The sequence below is a fragment of the Melospiza georgiana genome, chromosome 3, assembly GCF_028018845.1.
Source record: "Melospiza georgiana isolate bMelGeo1 chromosome 3, bMelGeo1.pri, whole genome shotgun sequence".
NCBI lineage: Eukaryota > Metazoa > Chordata > Aves > Passeriformes > Passerellidae > Melospiza > Melospiza georgiana.
The window spans coordinates 16,610,980-16,626,219 of record NC_080432.1 but is presented as its reverse complement, the minus strand read 5'-3'; the positions used below and the strand labels follow the sequence as shown (position 1 = coordinate 16,626,219).

Genomic DNA, 15,240 nt, shown 5'->3' with positions numbered 1-15,240 from the left:
TTGGTATAGTTCTTAATATTTCAGAGTGATACATCCAGATAAATCAACACATAGACATCTCAAAAGCTGAGATGCTTGGAGCATTTGCTGTCTGGAATAGGTCTCCAAGTCAAGCTAGAAGTGGCAAGCTTAGATGCCAGACTTTTGTGGGGAGTTCCCTTTTGGAGGCTTCTTGCCCAAGCTGCACCTGCAAGAAACTGAAGGCAAAAAGGCAATTCACAGCTTCAGTCAAATGCCCTACTGTGAAAGAGCTGTTTGTGTTTAGTACACACTGAATTCTGTCTGGAAACATCTCCTTCCATTTCAGTCTCAAGGATGGCTTTTTGGTACCATTAGGACACAATTATTTGAAACTGGAATAGAATATAGGAGTATGTAGGTTCAAAGGCAGCTTTGGAAATCTCTAATCCAACCATCTGCTCGAAGCAGAGCTAATTAAAAGGCAGATCATATTTGTCATTCAGCCAATCTTTGGAAATTCCCAAGGATGGAAATTCCACAGCTTTTCTAAGTACCTGTTTTGTATATAAGAACCCACACTCTGCATTTGCCACCCCCTGCTGGATTCAGTCACAATTTCCCTTGCTGCCTCTATTCTCCCCACAACTGTCCCTTGAGGCAGTGAAAGAGCAATCAGATCCCCTCTTTGACTTCTCTACTCCAGGACAAACAAATCCAGCTCCCTCTGCATCTCATCAATCCACTTCCATCCCTCTGCAGCTCTCCCTCTTAGTGGCAAATGTTATTTTCCCACTGCACTATGTAGAAAGCATTTGCCTTCTCCTTTTAATTTTTAAAAAATGTGTGGTTGCTATGTTACAACATGTACATGGCTAAACCACAAAGGCACTGTTGGAGAGGGTTTGTTGGAACACCCTCCTACCACTTTCCCACTCATTTGATGCACTATCAACAGGACCAGGCACTCAGATAAGACTGCACAGATCTGCTTATAAAACGTCGTTTCCATCACTATCTTTAATGTGCAGAGAAAACCACTGTGATTAAAAAAAAAAGCAACACAGAATCAAGTTGCTTCAGTTGTGTTGTGTTAGTCTGAGTTACTCACATATAGGCTGACAGCAAACACTGAATGGGAGAAAAAACCCTATGTTAGAATATTAAAGAAAGAGATAATAATGGCCAAGACCTATGTAAGTCTTCAAGAAATCAAAGGGGTTGGTGTACACCATTGAGCTGTCAGTGTAGGCTCTTAGACCTTGGCATGCTGTGCCAAAATTCTGCCATATTTGGAGTACCTCAAAATTTCTGTGTCTTAATGAAAGCCAAAGGTACTGTGTTGTTTGGGAGGAACTATCTGGTGTGGAGTTCAGGATTATTTTAGACAGGGTGGTGGAAGGAGATGAAGGAACTCTTGTGGTTTTGAAGAACTGTACAGTCCAGCCTCTTTTTCCTGGTTCTAGGAAAGGTATTGGGCACACAGGACAGAGAGTACTTTAGACCTGATTAACACAAGAGATCTGATAATCAGGATGCCTTGTCAAGAACAGAGCTTTGAAGATTGAATCAAGACTGGCTGACAGGAAAGGAGATTGAATCAACTTCTACAAGCAAGAGATGTTGCAAAATGTATAAGTTTGTTCTGTGATGATTAACCCAATCATTGTAGTAAAAAATTACCAGCCTTCCTAAAACAGTATATAAACATCTGTATACTCAGACAGATATAAACACATTCATGGAAATGTTAAAAAATCTAAATGCCAATCCATAGTGCCATGCATCACAAAGTAACAAAGACAGGCTCCCACCTGATAGTCTGGCTTGGTGAAGTAGTCTAGGCTTGCAATGTGATCCAGGAAAAGGTGGAACTCTGAAGGCATGTGTTTTAGCAGCATTCGGTGTTCGTACTTTTCTTTTATCATGCCAACCTGCTCCTGGAAAAAAACCAATACAAACAAACAAACAAAAACATTTCAGAGCCAAGAATCTCCTCCATTGCTTCACATTTATCATTCCTGGAACACAGACTCTTCCTAGACCCAGCACAGTGTCTACGCACTCCTCCTGTTTGCTGTTCAAGGCACAAGGAGCTTGAGCACTGCAGGCAGAGGTCAAAGGGGAATCCTGAGTCAGAAGCTTGCTGCACAGGTGACCTATTTCTTTCCAGGAATTTTATTCTTTAGCACAAAGTATTTCCAAGACAACATGAACACTTAGCTTTATTCTGTTCAACTTTCTAATTTCAAATCCCATTTGGCTTGTTTGGCACAAAAAGGCATTTCCCTCCTGTCTTTCTAAAGGCTCTTTTTATTTGTCAAAAGGACAGCTCAGTCTTTGCACTTGTATTGTTTACTTTGCAAGAAAAAAGTAAAAACCATGTGACCAAATATGATTAACAATACTCATAAAAAAAGTCTGATTGCTCAAAATAAGAGAAGCCCACCCTGTGTATCAGAACACACAAAAGCAGGTTAGCAGCTTACAGCAAGACCTGATGAGAAGGAGATTCTGGCTTGACTCCAGAAAAAAAGCTGCACTGAGCTGCAGGAGGAATAATAAAGAGTCATAATAATGAAAATGTAGCACCCTCTTTTAAGCACAGACACCAGTTTTCCTACCTTATCTTTAATCTTTCTCCATGGAAGCTGACCAACAGCAAACTCCACCAACATGTAAAAGAGGGACCACAGATCATCGTGTCTGCCCATCTCCTGCAGAAAAGAGAGACCAAAACTGAGGAGCAAAGTTCCCCATGGCTGAGGGCTCCAGGTGTACTCTCCAGATGAGCCACCTCATTTTAAAGGGCAGGAAGAGAAGTCATACTTCACAGTCAATGATTAAAAAAGCCAAATTAAAGGCTAAAGATACATATTTACTAATGCAATAACCTAGATTAAGAAAAAACCCCAAACTGTACATACAACACATTTTTATTATTATTTTTAAGCCTAAATATAATCCAAATCCTCTCAAGAGTTTTTTGCAGAAGACCCACCATCATGCACCACAACAATTTACAGATTTATAACATTTCCACATACAACTCTCCTCCTGGGTTAGTGAATGGGAAATGGAAACATGGGGATAAAGGCTGAAATTGTCAAAGCACATGAACTCATTTTTGGTGCTCAACTTCCAATGTCTAGGATATGATTTCTCAAAATAGCCTGCATTATACAGCAATTTTTGCGTCTAAATATACATTCAGCTGATGCCAGCTACAGCTGGGCCTACTCAGCTCTTGCAAAAATTATACCTCAGGTTTCTCAGTGTCTCTCAAGAAACAGAAAGAATCCATGATGGCATTCAGCTGCCCTCCACACATCTCAGTTCCCACATTTGAACACAATAACTTGCTCCTTCCCTAAAAAACCCTGACATTTCTTTGTATGTCACAGATCATCCTACAATGCAGAACTTAGAACCACAGAAGATGCTGACTTGGAATTGATCCATCAGGACCATCAGTCCAATTCCTGGCTGTGCAGGACACCTCAAGAATCACACCCTGTGCCTGAGAGTATTGTCCAAAATTACTGTTTATTGTCTGCAAATGAACCCTAGTGAAATAGGAGAGAGGAATATTTTGAGAAGAATGTTAGATGAGCCTCTAGAAGCATTTATAATGAAACAGGCCAGACACTATCTAAATAATGGTTCTTTTCAGGAAAAAAAACACTAGCCTTCACCAGGTAGTTCTTCTCCCAATGGTATGATGGGAATATTTAAAATTACAGATCAAGAATGGATTTGGGGACCGGGCACTTGGTAATTCCTGGCCAAGTTCTGCTAGAAACTAGCAGCAAGCAGCCTGGAACTTAACCAGATTTCCCCTTCAGTGTGGCTTACTCTTGCCCTCAAAAAGTGTCTAGTAATGCAATAATTACAATTTTAAAGTCTGCCAACTATAGAGGACCCACTAAAGGAAGCATAATTTTGATTTTACAGTCAACACCCTTATCTACCCAATGGAAATCTCCTGAAATACTAACTTTCACAGATAACAAACCAGAACTCTCACCCTCTTGCTCCTTTTACTTCTGAAAACAGGTCTCAGAGGGGGAATTATCTTACTGGTAACTCCTTATAGCTCCAAAACACTCACCCTGTTTTTGTGTGCATTCACGGAGGCATAGCGGACGGTTCCTCGGAAACCGGCAACGTTGCGAGGCTGGAGGGAGGCAAGAGAAATGTCTCAGGAACAGAGTGGATGACTGCATCCCCTGTGCAGCCAACTGCTGAGAACTCCTTGTCTAAATTGCTATTTGGGATGCACCCAAGGAATAGGAGGCTCTTAGTGCCTTCTTGTGCTCTAGCAGCTACACAGAGAGCGCTCTCTCCGATTCTGCGTATCGAGGAAAGCTTGCCCTACAGAGAAGGCAAGGTGGTTACAGTGCTGTGTTAGAACAGTAACAGTCCAGGCATAGAGAGAAGAACATAAACCAAGGTCAGATTTTCCTTTTTAAACTGCAGGTCAAGGGAAAAGCTAGTAAAGAAGTGCAAAACTGAGTCATGAGTAACATGAGCTAAGCAGAGCCTGAGGATGGCCTGGTCAGGATGGAAATGAGAATCACCTACTCTGACAGATGACCACTGCTGTAAGCATCTTCTGGAAGACTTCAACAAATTCTCTGACTTTCAGAGTTCTTGCTTTTTTCCAGATTCTTCCCAGTGTATCCTATCTTTATTTTCTCTTTCCCTGATTCTCTATTTCATGTCCTTGGGAACTAAAGTCTTGATACAGTGGGTGTGGAAAGGCAGTCCTCCTGTGACTTATTTGTCCCATCTGGAGGCTTTCTCTGCTTTGGGGGCTGAGCAACTGTTCCAACTCTTTCTACTGCTGCCTCCACAAGAACATTAGACCATGTGAGTTCACTTATGCAGATGTCATTCTGAAAAAACTTGCATTTAAATAATGACATCCACCAAATTCTCTTAGTTGAACTAGAAGCACCAGAGTTAACGAGACTTAACAGCAGTGGTTTCAAAATTCTTGCAGTAAACCAGGTTCAGACTTCTCCATCATAAGGCTTGAGCAAAGAGGTGAACATATTCAAAATGAATTTCCTACTCCAAATTGAACATATTAATAACAAGTTAATTGAGTAACTTGTCCCACAGAGGTCAGTGGATTCAGGTTTGTTCTTTCAGCTGTGCCTGTACTTCCAAAACCAGGCCTAAAACTCTGTACTTTTATTCTAGGGCACCCTTCTGTCACTTTAAATATGTACAATTCAGTTGCTTCCTTCGGGGTACATGAAGTTGCTCTGAATTTCAATATTCTCAGAAAGAATAAAATTTCAAATGCTTTTTTAACAAGTTCACCAACACCATGTAACATACCCACACCTGTACAGCTCTTAAGTTATAATGACTGTAAGCAAAAAAAAGCTCTATCTTACAACTTTTGTGCTAATCAAATACTCCCCAAAGAGACCCCATCTGCATATCCCATGCACTTAATCCAGCATTTAATCTAGCACTACAGCATCTTGAGCTATAAGACACTTATTTAGCAGCAGGTAATAGTAGAGATATTATATTTGTGATCATGTACCTCATTGCTCTCAGAACTATGCAATTCAGGACAAACAACTGTAAAATAGAATTCCACAGGATTCACTGATGTGAGTTCCTGAAAAGCAGAATATTGGCCACTGGAATATAGCCATCACCATAAATTTGCTCTACACTTTCAAAAGAAAGAAAATATTCCTCTTTTCCATTATGAATGGAAGATTGTGTGTTTGGGTACCTTTCATGAGCCATAAGGGTATATTGTGACCAATTCTAACATGTAACCTGTAATGTTTTCAGAACAAAAATTATTCAATTTTTGCAGTCCATGCAAGTGCTGAACCAAGTACCACGTGTTCTGGCTTCAGTATGTCAGCAATGCCTCTAAAAATTGTTTTAGATCAATACTTACTATTCCTGGCAGACAGGCTATCTGTGCAGTCTTTATTTAGATCTGTTCTGAAACCAATGCCAGGCAGTTTGCAAGCATTGGTAGCAAACCTCTCAGAAGCAAAGCAAAGCAAATCCCAGCTTTTGGTGCAGGTCTTTAACCTTGCATGTGTCCCAACATGACCCTGCTGCTCCCCAGCAGTCCCACACCTGAACCCAGAGGGTTTTTCCTCCTCTCCTCTCTCTCGTGGAACCTCAGGGAAGGGAGAGCACTGCAATTGGCAAAACTTTGCAGTTGCTTTGACAGGACCTTTGGAGTCCTTTGAACAAAGCAGGCAGATGCTAACTGTGTAACAGTATCTTTTGCTCATAAAGGTTGCACCTCTTTTAACCATGTCTGCCTGTCCTGCCAGTCACAAGGAATTGTCACTGCAATCCAGCATTTCCCAGGCTGTAGAGATTCCTTGTTTTCCATTCAAACAAACAACTCTTCCCTGAGCATTTGTTGTGGCACATGCTGCAGACCCAACTATTATTGACTTTTCTTCTGAATTCATAAACATTGATTTTCCAGATGATTTCTTTACACACTTCATTTCTTCCAGTTAATAAACTTCATCCCACCACTGCACTGGTCAGCAGTGGGAAAGAGCCTGGATACAGCATCCTTTTTGTCCAGACCAGTCCACAGTTGAGACAGAATTGAAATTGCAACACTCAGGAGCTTCAGACTATGGAGTCATATATAATCCAAGTGATTTGAATCCCCAAAAGTATGAATATATAATAAGCTAGCAAGTTGAAATACAATTTTAAACCATAAGTGATTCTTTTTTTACACATCAGTGTTACTATAAAAATGTTATAAAGCAAATCTCTTCTCTCACTGAGATTGTGTGTACCACAAAGCTAAAGTACTTTACTACACAGGGCTGCACTGTGTAAGAAACTTGGTTTAAAATGAGTTTCAGCTTGGGACAATGTGTTAGATCACCACCACAGAGCAAAACCTACACTCTGTGTGATCCTTTCACTGCATTAGCAATGCAGACCACCTCACAGACAGAGACAGAAGTAGGTAACAAAATCCTGTATGAAGTGGAAGTGTTTTCCAAACTGTGCTGTTATACACCCATCATTCTCCAGGTTAAACACTCAGGATCATTCGTATTTCAAGTGCCAACAGTGTCCCCCTCATGATTCACATGAAGTCTGTCTTTCCTGCACACTCCCCTTTTATGTGAGGAGTGCCCATATTTTCTCATTAATGTGAATCCCTGCTCCTCACACCATGTTCATTCGTAGAGATTAAAATTATTCCTTTTCTGCCTCACCAGCAAAAGGAAACTGGATATTTTGAATGTGCTTTGCTAAAAGCTTGTATTTGGTTGCCAGTACTTTCCTCTCCTGCTGTTTCTTGTGACTGTGGTGCTCTCATGACCATGACCATTGGTTCCTCCCCAGCTTTCTGGAACCTCATGAGATGCACAACCTTTGCCCATGGCAGGCCTGCTGTGCTCTAGGATATTAACCCATTCCTCCTGGAATCAGGAAAAGATTTTCAGCAGTAAGAACATGGAAAAAAAAAGTTAGCACAGTTTGAAGAGAAGGTGGTAATGGGAGAGGAGATGCCACAGATCATGGAAAGCATTTGGAGATATATCTTGGGTAGAAATGACTTGTGTTGAAAGGTTGTGGTAAGAAGGAAAAGTGAAAGAAAGCTTAGCTGAACTAAAGGAAGCATTCCTGTGACCTCTAGGAACCTTCTGCTTTTTCAGACAGGTTCATGAAGGAGATGCCTCTCCACCTCTTCTGGTGGGGAGAAAATCCACACCTTTTATATGCATTTTGACTTCTTAACTTAAACAGCAGCATTTTGTGGAATCATTAATGACTGCATTATATTTTATGTCCACAGGGAGTCAGAAATGACTAGTGGAAGCTGGAGACAGAAAAGTAAGATGAGAAAACTCCCCTCCCTTTGTCTCTGAAACCAGAGAATTGACAAAATCAGTCTGGCACCACCCAAATATCTGCCAGCTCCTCAGAGAGAATCCCAAGTGCTCTAGGCCTTTGCATCACATTTAGGTAGCTGTCACAATCCTGCTGAAAAACAAACAGATCATGACGGAAAAAAGAAAACCAGGTGTAATTTGGACTTCCATATATAACAAAAGCACAAACCAAAATGAAAACCCAGAAGCATGGTGATGGCTCACTCACAACTCATAGCAGAGATGGTTACGAGCAGCGGATGGGAAGCCAACGCATCAAACACAGCCTCAAAAGAAGAGCCCAAAAGAACTGTAAAACAGAGAGAAACCCAAAGAAAAACATGATAAAAAAAACCAACAAAATGAGAAAAAATTAAACAGAAATAAATTAAAAAACATTCAATATTGTATCCCAACAGAAACCTGTGTGTTGTTTAGCTGTTGCCATCTCCCATCACCCTTCCCAGGGCTGTTGGCCTATCCTGTGCTGAGTTTCATTTAGCCAGGAAACACACCAAGCCTTTGGTGAGCCTGTGTGATTTGTGAGTGCTCTGTAAGTGGTGAGAGGGGGCCCTCTAGGGAAAACCTTCCCCTGCCTGCACATCACACCTAATAACTGGAAAAACAAAGCTGCGAGCAGCCATGCAGACAGCCTTACCACAGAGGTCACTTGTACACTTCTACTGTGCTTTTCCTTCCTACAATTATCTGGTGTGTGCTCCTCCCTTCCTCCCCTAACCAAACTGATCTAATAGCCCTCAAGGGGATTTGCTCCCTCATCTCTTGCCCTTTTCATCCACAGCAAGTTCTAACATTAGCACACAAGTTTCTAAAAATCAACAGCAACGTCTCCTTTCCTATTTGAATTGTTACGGGTTCTCACCCAAGATATTTGGTTTTTTTCTGCAACCACTACCTTGCTGTGTCACAATCAATCTCCATACAAACAGTGGCTTGCCAACTTTACAGGTTTCTCAGCTGCCAACTTGAGGCATGTTCCCTTTCCCTGGTGACTGCTGCCGTGCTCCACTGTCCGTGGGGAGATGCAGAATGGTGGTTTGGGAGAGAGCAGGATGAAAAATCAGGAGGGCTGCTTTTAGGTCACATGAGCAGTCATTGCATCTGTGAATGGCACAGCAGAGAAATCTGAGGGACATCCTCATCAGAGGCAAAAATTAATATTATAATATATTATATAACCTTAAAACTTAATTCAGTGACCTGAGGAAAGACCTTGACTGACAGACACTTATTCCAATAGAAATCAAGGAATCAAAAGCAATCCACACTATGGACTTTCTTATTCAAGTCCTACTATTCCCTTTTCCTAAAAATGTGCAAATCCTAAGAATTCCATACATTTTGCATGAAATTTAGTTTTGAGAAAGCTATTTAAGTCTCCTGCTATTCTTTCCAAATCAAAAGACACAAAGCAGTTGAGTTAAAATGCCATCAATCCTACTTTACTTTAGGAGAGTTCAAAACTTCCAATGAATTCAACATCATTAAAGAACAAGGTATTTTGTCTTTTTAAATAGCATGCATCACATGATTACAGCACTTGAACTTGTGCTGAAGATGAGAATGCCTTTCTCACAGTAAAAACAAAAAACGAGTATTTTTTTTAGTCAAAAGCTTATTTCAGTTGTAATCCTATTATTCAGTTATCATGATTTTTAACAAGAGAGCTTTGGCCTCAGAGCTGCACTTGTTTCTTACATGCAAGGCCCCATAAGGCAAAAAGCAGCACAGAATATCCCCACAGAAAGAACAGAGTGCTAAGTAAGAAAGAGAAGATTTTCATCCACTGAAACAGACCAAGGGAGCTACTGAAATGGAAATGTTTTGGAGTCACATCTCCTTTGGGATTTAGAGCTCAAAACGCTTTCCTGGAACCAGATGGAGATGATGATTCCCTTCTATCAAAAGGAAGAAGACAAAAGGGAGCTGTGGCAACCACTGAGATGCAGCACACTGAAGTTCAAACCTGCCCACATGTAAACCCCATCTCCCTCCTTCCAGAGTACACTCTCATCCCTAAGGGTGCCTTGAGATGCAAGTTAAAAACACACAGGTTGGAAATGATACCTTTGGCATGGAATACATGAATAATTATTACCAAGAGGGAGGAAGAGTATGACCTGGCAGCAAAAGCACTTACCTGACTGAGGGGAAATCTGACCTGCAACCCAACTCAAATCCAATATTCACTCGCCTAGGGAGCAAAGCTTCTGCTCCCTCATCACTGGCCACAGTAAGAGTTTTATATTCCTCCCTCCATTTTCCAGTGGGAAGAATAATCAGAGCTTCAAGTGGAATAGCATCAGCCAGAAGGAAATGACACATTCAGATGTAATGTATACCCCCCTGCAGCTTGGTAGTAAAAGCACTCAGAGATGGAAAATGGGATCTCAGTCCCCTGCAGGTACACATAAAATCTGAGCCTGAGTTGTCCTTCCTTTTCCCTCACCCCCTCAGCAGCTGCTGTGTAAAATAAAACCAGCACCAACCTGATGTAGATGATCTGAGGTCACCCTGGCTGACCCTGGGCTTTACAATGAGGAGAGCAGAGAAACAGCCACATGTAGCAAAATACCAGATTCCCTGCTTGCTAAGAGAGTTTCAAATCCATCACCTAGTCTGCTTTCCATACATGTAATTTCAACAGCATTGGATTTCTGTAACTGTGGCATTTTAAATCAGAACATAATCTCACTTCTCAAGTGCAAACTTGCTACCCCAGCAATTAAAGTAACAATGAGAACCATAATTTTTGTGATAATTTGTTTTATAACTAACCTGTTCCCATTGAAATTGCATTTCTACTATATATTAAATGTGCAGTGTTTCTAAGACTTAGGTCCATTCTTTCTCCTTTTCCTCATCTCTGAACAAATGTGACTGTGCTGTGTTTTCAGCCTCTTGTGTGATTACTTTTCTACAATACGAAATTTGAGACAAAAATTATGTTCCTACCCAAGCTAATATAGTAATACAGCTCCACAAATGTTATTCTACTCCAAAATGTTCATTTCTTATGTAATACTACAGATTTACATGTATTTCAAGTACAAAGCAGGTATAAAGCTACTGGGCTTCTCTGTCTGAGTATCTGGGGTATTGGGATGTAGAAGTTCCTGTCCTCTGTGTTACTTTATAGCTCATTTTCCAGCGGGGGGGGGGGAACTACTTAGTAGAAAAACATGCCATCATCTCCTCTTTTAATACCTTACTCACTGCAGCAAAGTTTATTTTTAACACCATGCCCAGACATTTGGAAAACAAATACCTTTTTCTCAATTAGCTGACACATTTCTTCAGCCTTGCTCAGGCTCTTCTGCACAGGCTGTGCGCTCTGTCCTGCCTACACCATCAGCCATCCCTGTGCCCACTGAGTGCCTCGTGCATGTGCAGCCTCCTCTCCAGCAAGGCACTGCAAACTGCTGCAGTGCAGTCTGAGCCACAAGGAGATGGGGATCTGATCAATGGGCTGCAGCTGACTAAGCTAAAATGAAATGCTGGCTGAGCACAACAGTCCCCTGTCATATCCCGCAACGGGAGAGAGGCTTCAGGAAAAAAAAACATAGCCTTTATTTTCAAATAAATAATTAAGGGCAAGCTGCTAAAGCATTTAATGGTTGCAATTAATATTTGTGGAGGCACAGGGAATGTGTTTCTGAAGTCAGGGTATCACAGGCACAATGCCTTCTGTGCTGCACGTGACAAAACAGGCAGAGCCAAGCAAGGATCAAGGAGTTCTTGTCCAAAACCTGACCTACATTAGCACAGAAGACCTTCATGACTCAGAACACCTCCATTACATAAGCATATGTTGTTCATCATCTGCATAACAATGTTTGTGTTCATTTCCCCCTTCAAGTTCACATTTTCTTCTCCGCCTCAGCTCTCCGTATCAAACAGATTCTGCTAGTCCAGCTCTCTGCTATAAAAATTAATGCAAGATGAAAAATTTGACTTGTGCACATTCTTCATATTTAAAGAACACAAAATTTTCTCAGTTCATTCTCCAGTTGCTGACAGACAACAGTCAGTTCTGTTGTCTTAGCACTGACTACTGATACTGCTGCATGGCAAAGCTGAGTTGTACAACCATGGTGAATAAAATTGCTCCTGTCTGTATCTGAACCACAGCAGAAGGCTGCATCTAGGGGAAATAACAGTTAAATCCTTAAACTAGATCACTGCATCCTGCAATATCAAATTTGTTATGAAAGGTCTTGGGATTCACTACAAAATAGACTTTTTAGGTGGGAGGGGATAAAGAAAGGGGAGAAAATCAGGAAGAAAAAACTGGACTTGTTTCTCAGAAGGGTATCCTCAGCAACTGCAAGCACTTACTATCTAGTATTTTACCGACTTTAATAAAATTCCTTTCATTTATTTTCTTGTGCATGTTATAATCACAATCTTTTCAATCCCACTTCATGCAAGTTTGTCATTGCTGTCTTCTGAACACTGCTTAGATCTGCAACACCTTCTTTGAAACTGGACAGGTGGTATCCCATGCATCAGCAGCTGTTACCTCATCCAGATTTGTACAAAGGCACTAAAAAGGTGCTGTAGTTTTCATCAGCCCGTTCCATATGGACCATAACAATTGCAGCACTCAGGTAACCTGTCTCCAGCCCTAAGGGAGATGTTTCTGGATATCCTACAGGTAAGGTCACAGGGAGCTGGGTAGATGTATTCTGTTTCATCTGACATGTAAAATACTAATTTTTAAAAAGCATAATGATGGTTCAGAATGAAAATTTGACACTCTCCTAAAGAACAGAAACAGCAGAAATGTAACTAGCTGGGATAGCTACCTTTCTAATTAGGAAAAGTCTACACAGCTTTTCTTAGAGAAATCAGCACATCACCAACAGTTTTCTCTGCAGCATTTGTGCATATAGGCAAGGGCAAGCTTGTCCATACAGTACAGCTGAGTTTTCAAAAACATCAGCCTCTCAAAAGGTCCACACTACAAGAAGTTGCACTGCAAAACACGTTTCTCTCTCATTTGATGGTGTCAACTATAGCTGTCCTCTAAAAAGGCAATAAACAAGGAGTTTTGAAACCAGCCAAATTCAGAACATGATTTCCTTTATATCAAAGTTTAACTGTGAGGCTGGTTCTTAATGTTTAACAAAAACTTTGGCATGAAAATTTTGATTTAATTTTCCCTCTATGGCATTTATAAGCAGCACAGTAAACTGATAACTAACAGAGCTGCAGCAGCTGTGGCAACACTTAAAGCAAGGGTGTGAGAGAGCCCAGGATGCTTCCTTACACACCTTCTGGTCTCGACCATCTTCTGCTTCATGGAGCAATTCAAGTTCCTGCAGACTGTTGCCCAGCAGACTTTGTAACATGTGGCAATGGGCAAGCAGCAGAGGGGTGAGACCATTCCTGTGAAAGCAAATCTGTGCCACAACAGCTCCTCTCCAAGGACTGGCATTTGTGCTAATATTAGCATGCCACACAAGGGAGATCAGTTTTGTTTTCCTAGAAGCACAGGACAAATTCAGATTCAGAATAAATCTGGATTTAGTTACGTCAAGTGGGCCATAACTTCACAAATGCTGATCTATCAAGCTCAAGTGTCAAGTATCCATCCTCTGTAGAGATAAAGAGATCAAATCCATAACACTCATCAAAGGCTCAGCAGAGTAACAGCTCCCTTTATAAAAACTGCTGGGACAGCCCTTGAAATGATCCCACTTCAAAGCTTTAATCAGTCTCTAGAAAGTAAGAGGCAAGAGGTAAGTTAAAAAAAACCCCAAAACCTAACAAACCCACAGCATCCTAAAGACCTGGCTCATTATCTGTATTACTAGAAAGTCATTCAGGGTTTTTTTGAAAAGGTGATAATAAGATTGTGGCTCTGAATTTCAGAGGATATGAAAACAGGCGATACTTTTATGGTATTATTCATAAAGTATGACAATGCTTCTGAAACTGTAGGAAACTGCAGAGAACCTATGTGAGCAGAAAAATTCTGTTAAAAAATTTAATATGACTGAAAACAAAATCCAGACATGCTTCCAAAAAGAGGGAGTGAGCCCCTTCCCTCACCTATCTTGTGTATTGTACCTCAGAACCAAACCACAGAAATACTAGGCTCAGGATTTTTCAGAAAATGTCTTCTCCATGGATAAATGAACGGAAAGAGAATGGAGAAAAAATAATTACCTTACTGGGTTGAAATAATATCTCTTCAGTGAAACGAGTGATAAAGTTCTTATTAAAAAAAACCCAATGCAAAAACACCACAAAATGTTTCATCTCTCTTGCCTTCATACCATCCATCTCCTTCCTAATCCTCAGTGCATTACTTGGGCAGCAATCACTCTGTGCTTCTCCAGACAAATGCCTTGCTCTGGTAAGTGGGACTCAAAGTGGTATCAGGCAGCAAAAGGACCAAAGAGCCCAGTGACTATTGCATAATGTTAAAAGGCACTGAAGTGAATATTTATGTGGTTTTTTGCTGTATCATTTCTGTCAAAAAGCCTGACTCCCTGAAGTGTGGTGTGGGAGAACAGGTACATCAGGTATATGAGACTACAACCTGTGTGATCCTCCTACATCCCAAATGAATGGAGACTTTTCACAGGGCCTAGGAGCAAACTAAAAGTGAAATAATTTTAAATTACAGTGAGAAAGGAACAAAATAGAGGATTCAAAAGAAGAGACATGTGGAAAAATTAATTTCTTTAATTGTAAAGAAAGAACAGTGTTTAAATAATGGGACTTGAAATACAGATGCAAAGAATTATTTCATTAAGAAATGAAGGAATTTTGCAGAAAATCAAATACCAGTTTCAAGCTGTAATGGACTTCAATTCTGACTGCAGAAAGAGGAAAGGAATGGGACTATATTTTTTGAAGGGCATTATGGAGAAGGGTTATCCTCAAACTAAAAAGCACTGACAAAGAAGCCCAGTAGTACATAACATGTGTCTTTCTAAGAATAAGAGGCAGGCACAACCTTTGGAGCTGCTCCCAACTACAGAGAAAAAGAAAACTGAAAAGACTTACGAAAGAAGAAAAAAAAAAGAAAAAACCTCCCCAGCTATATTCATCTGCTAAAGACACAAAATTTGCTCACTGGCCTTTGCTTTCTTCCCACTCCCCAAACATACCCTGCACTACAGAGTGTCTGTGTTTAGCTAGCACATTATCAACACTTTCCAGAACAACAATTATTTTGCACGTGGAAAAAGTGTGCAGATCCAAAGCTGCAAGCTTAGGATGATAAACAGAGATATTGTATCAGCACTCTCTGCTTGCACTGTGTTCTGAAATAAATACAGGAATTCTCTGACAGATCCTAGAATATCTGAAGCTTTACACATCCTTATGAGTGACCCCA

General features: G+C 40.7%; 1 protein-coding gene across 3 annotated transcripts in view; it reads right to left on the bottom strand.

Annotated features, from left to right (window-relative positions):
• Positions 1 to 15,240, bottom strand: part of TTBK1 (tau tubulin kinase 1) — a 97,350-nt gene that overhangs the window by 42,141 nt on the left and 39,969 nt on the right. For all 3 annotated transcript variants that reach the window (XM_058021314.1, XM_058021313.1, XM_058021315.1), the window contains 3 exons: positions 4,070 to 4,135; positions 2,583 to 2,675; positions 1,773 to 1,898 (listed from right to left, as the gene is read on the bottom strand). In XM_058021314.1, the coding sequence (XP_057877297.1) occupies positions 1,773 to 1,898; positions 2,583 to 2,675; positions 4,070 to 4,135 (285 nt within the window). The remainder of the gene's footprint in view (positions 1 to 1,772; positions 1,899 to 2,582; positions 2,676 to 4,069; positions 4,136 to 15,240) is intronic.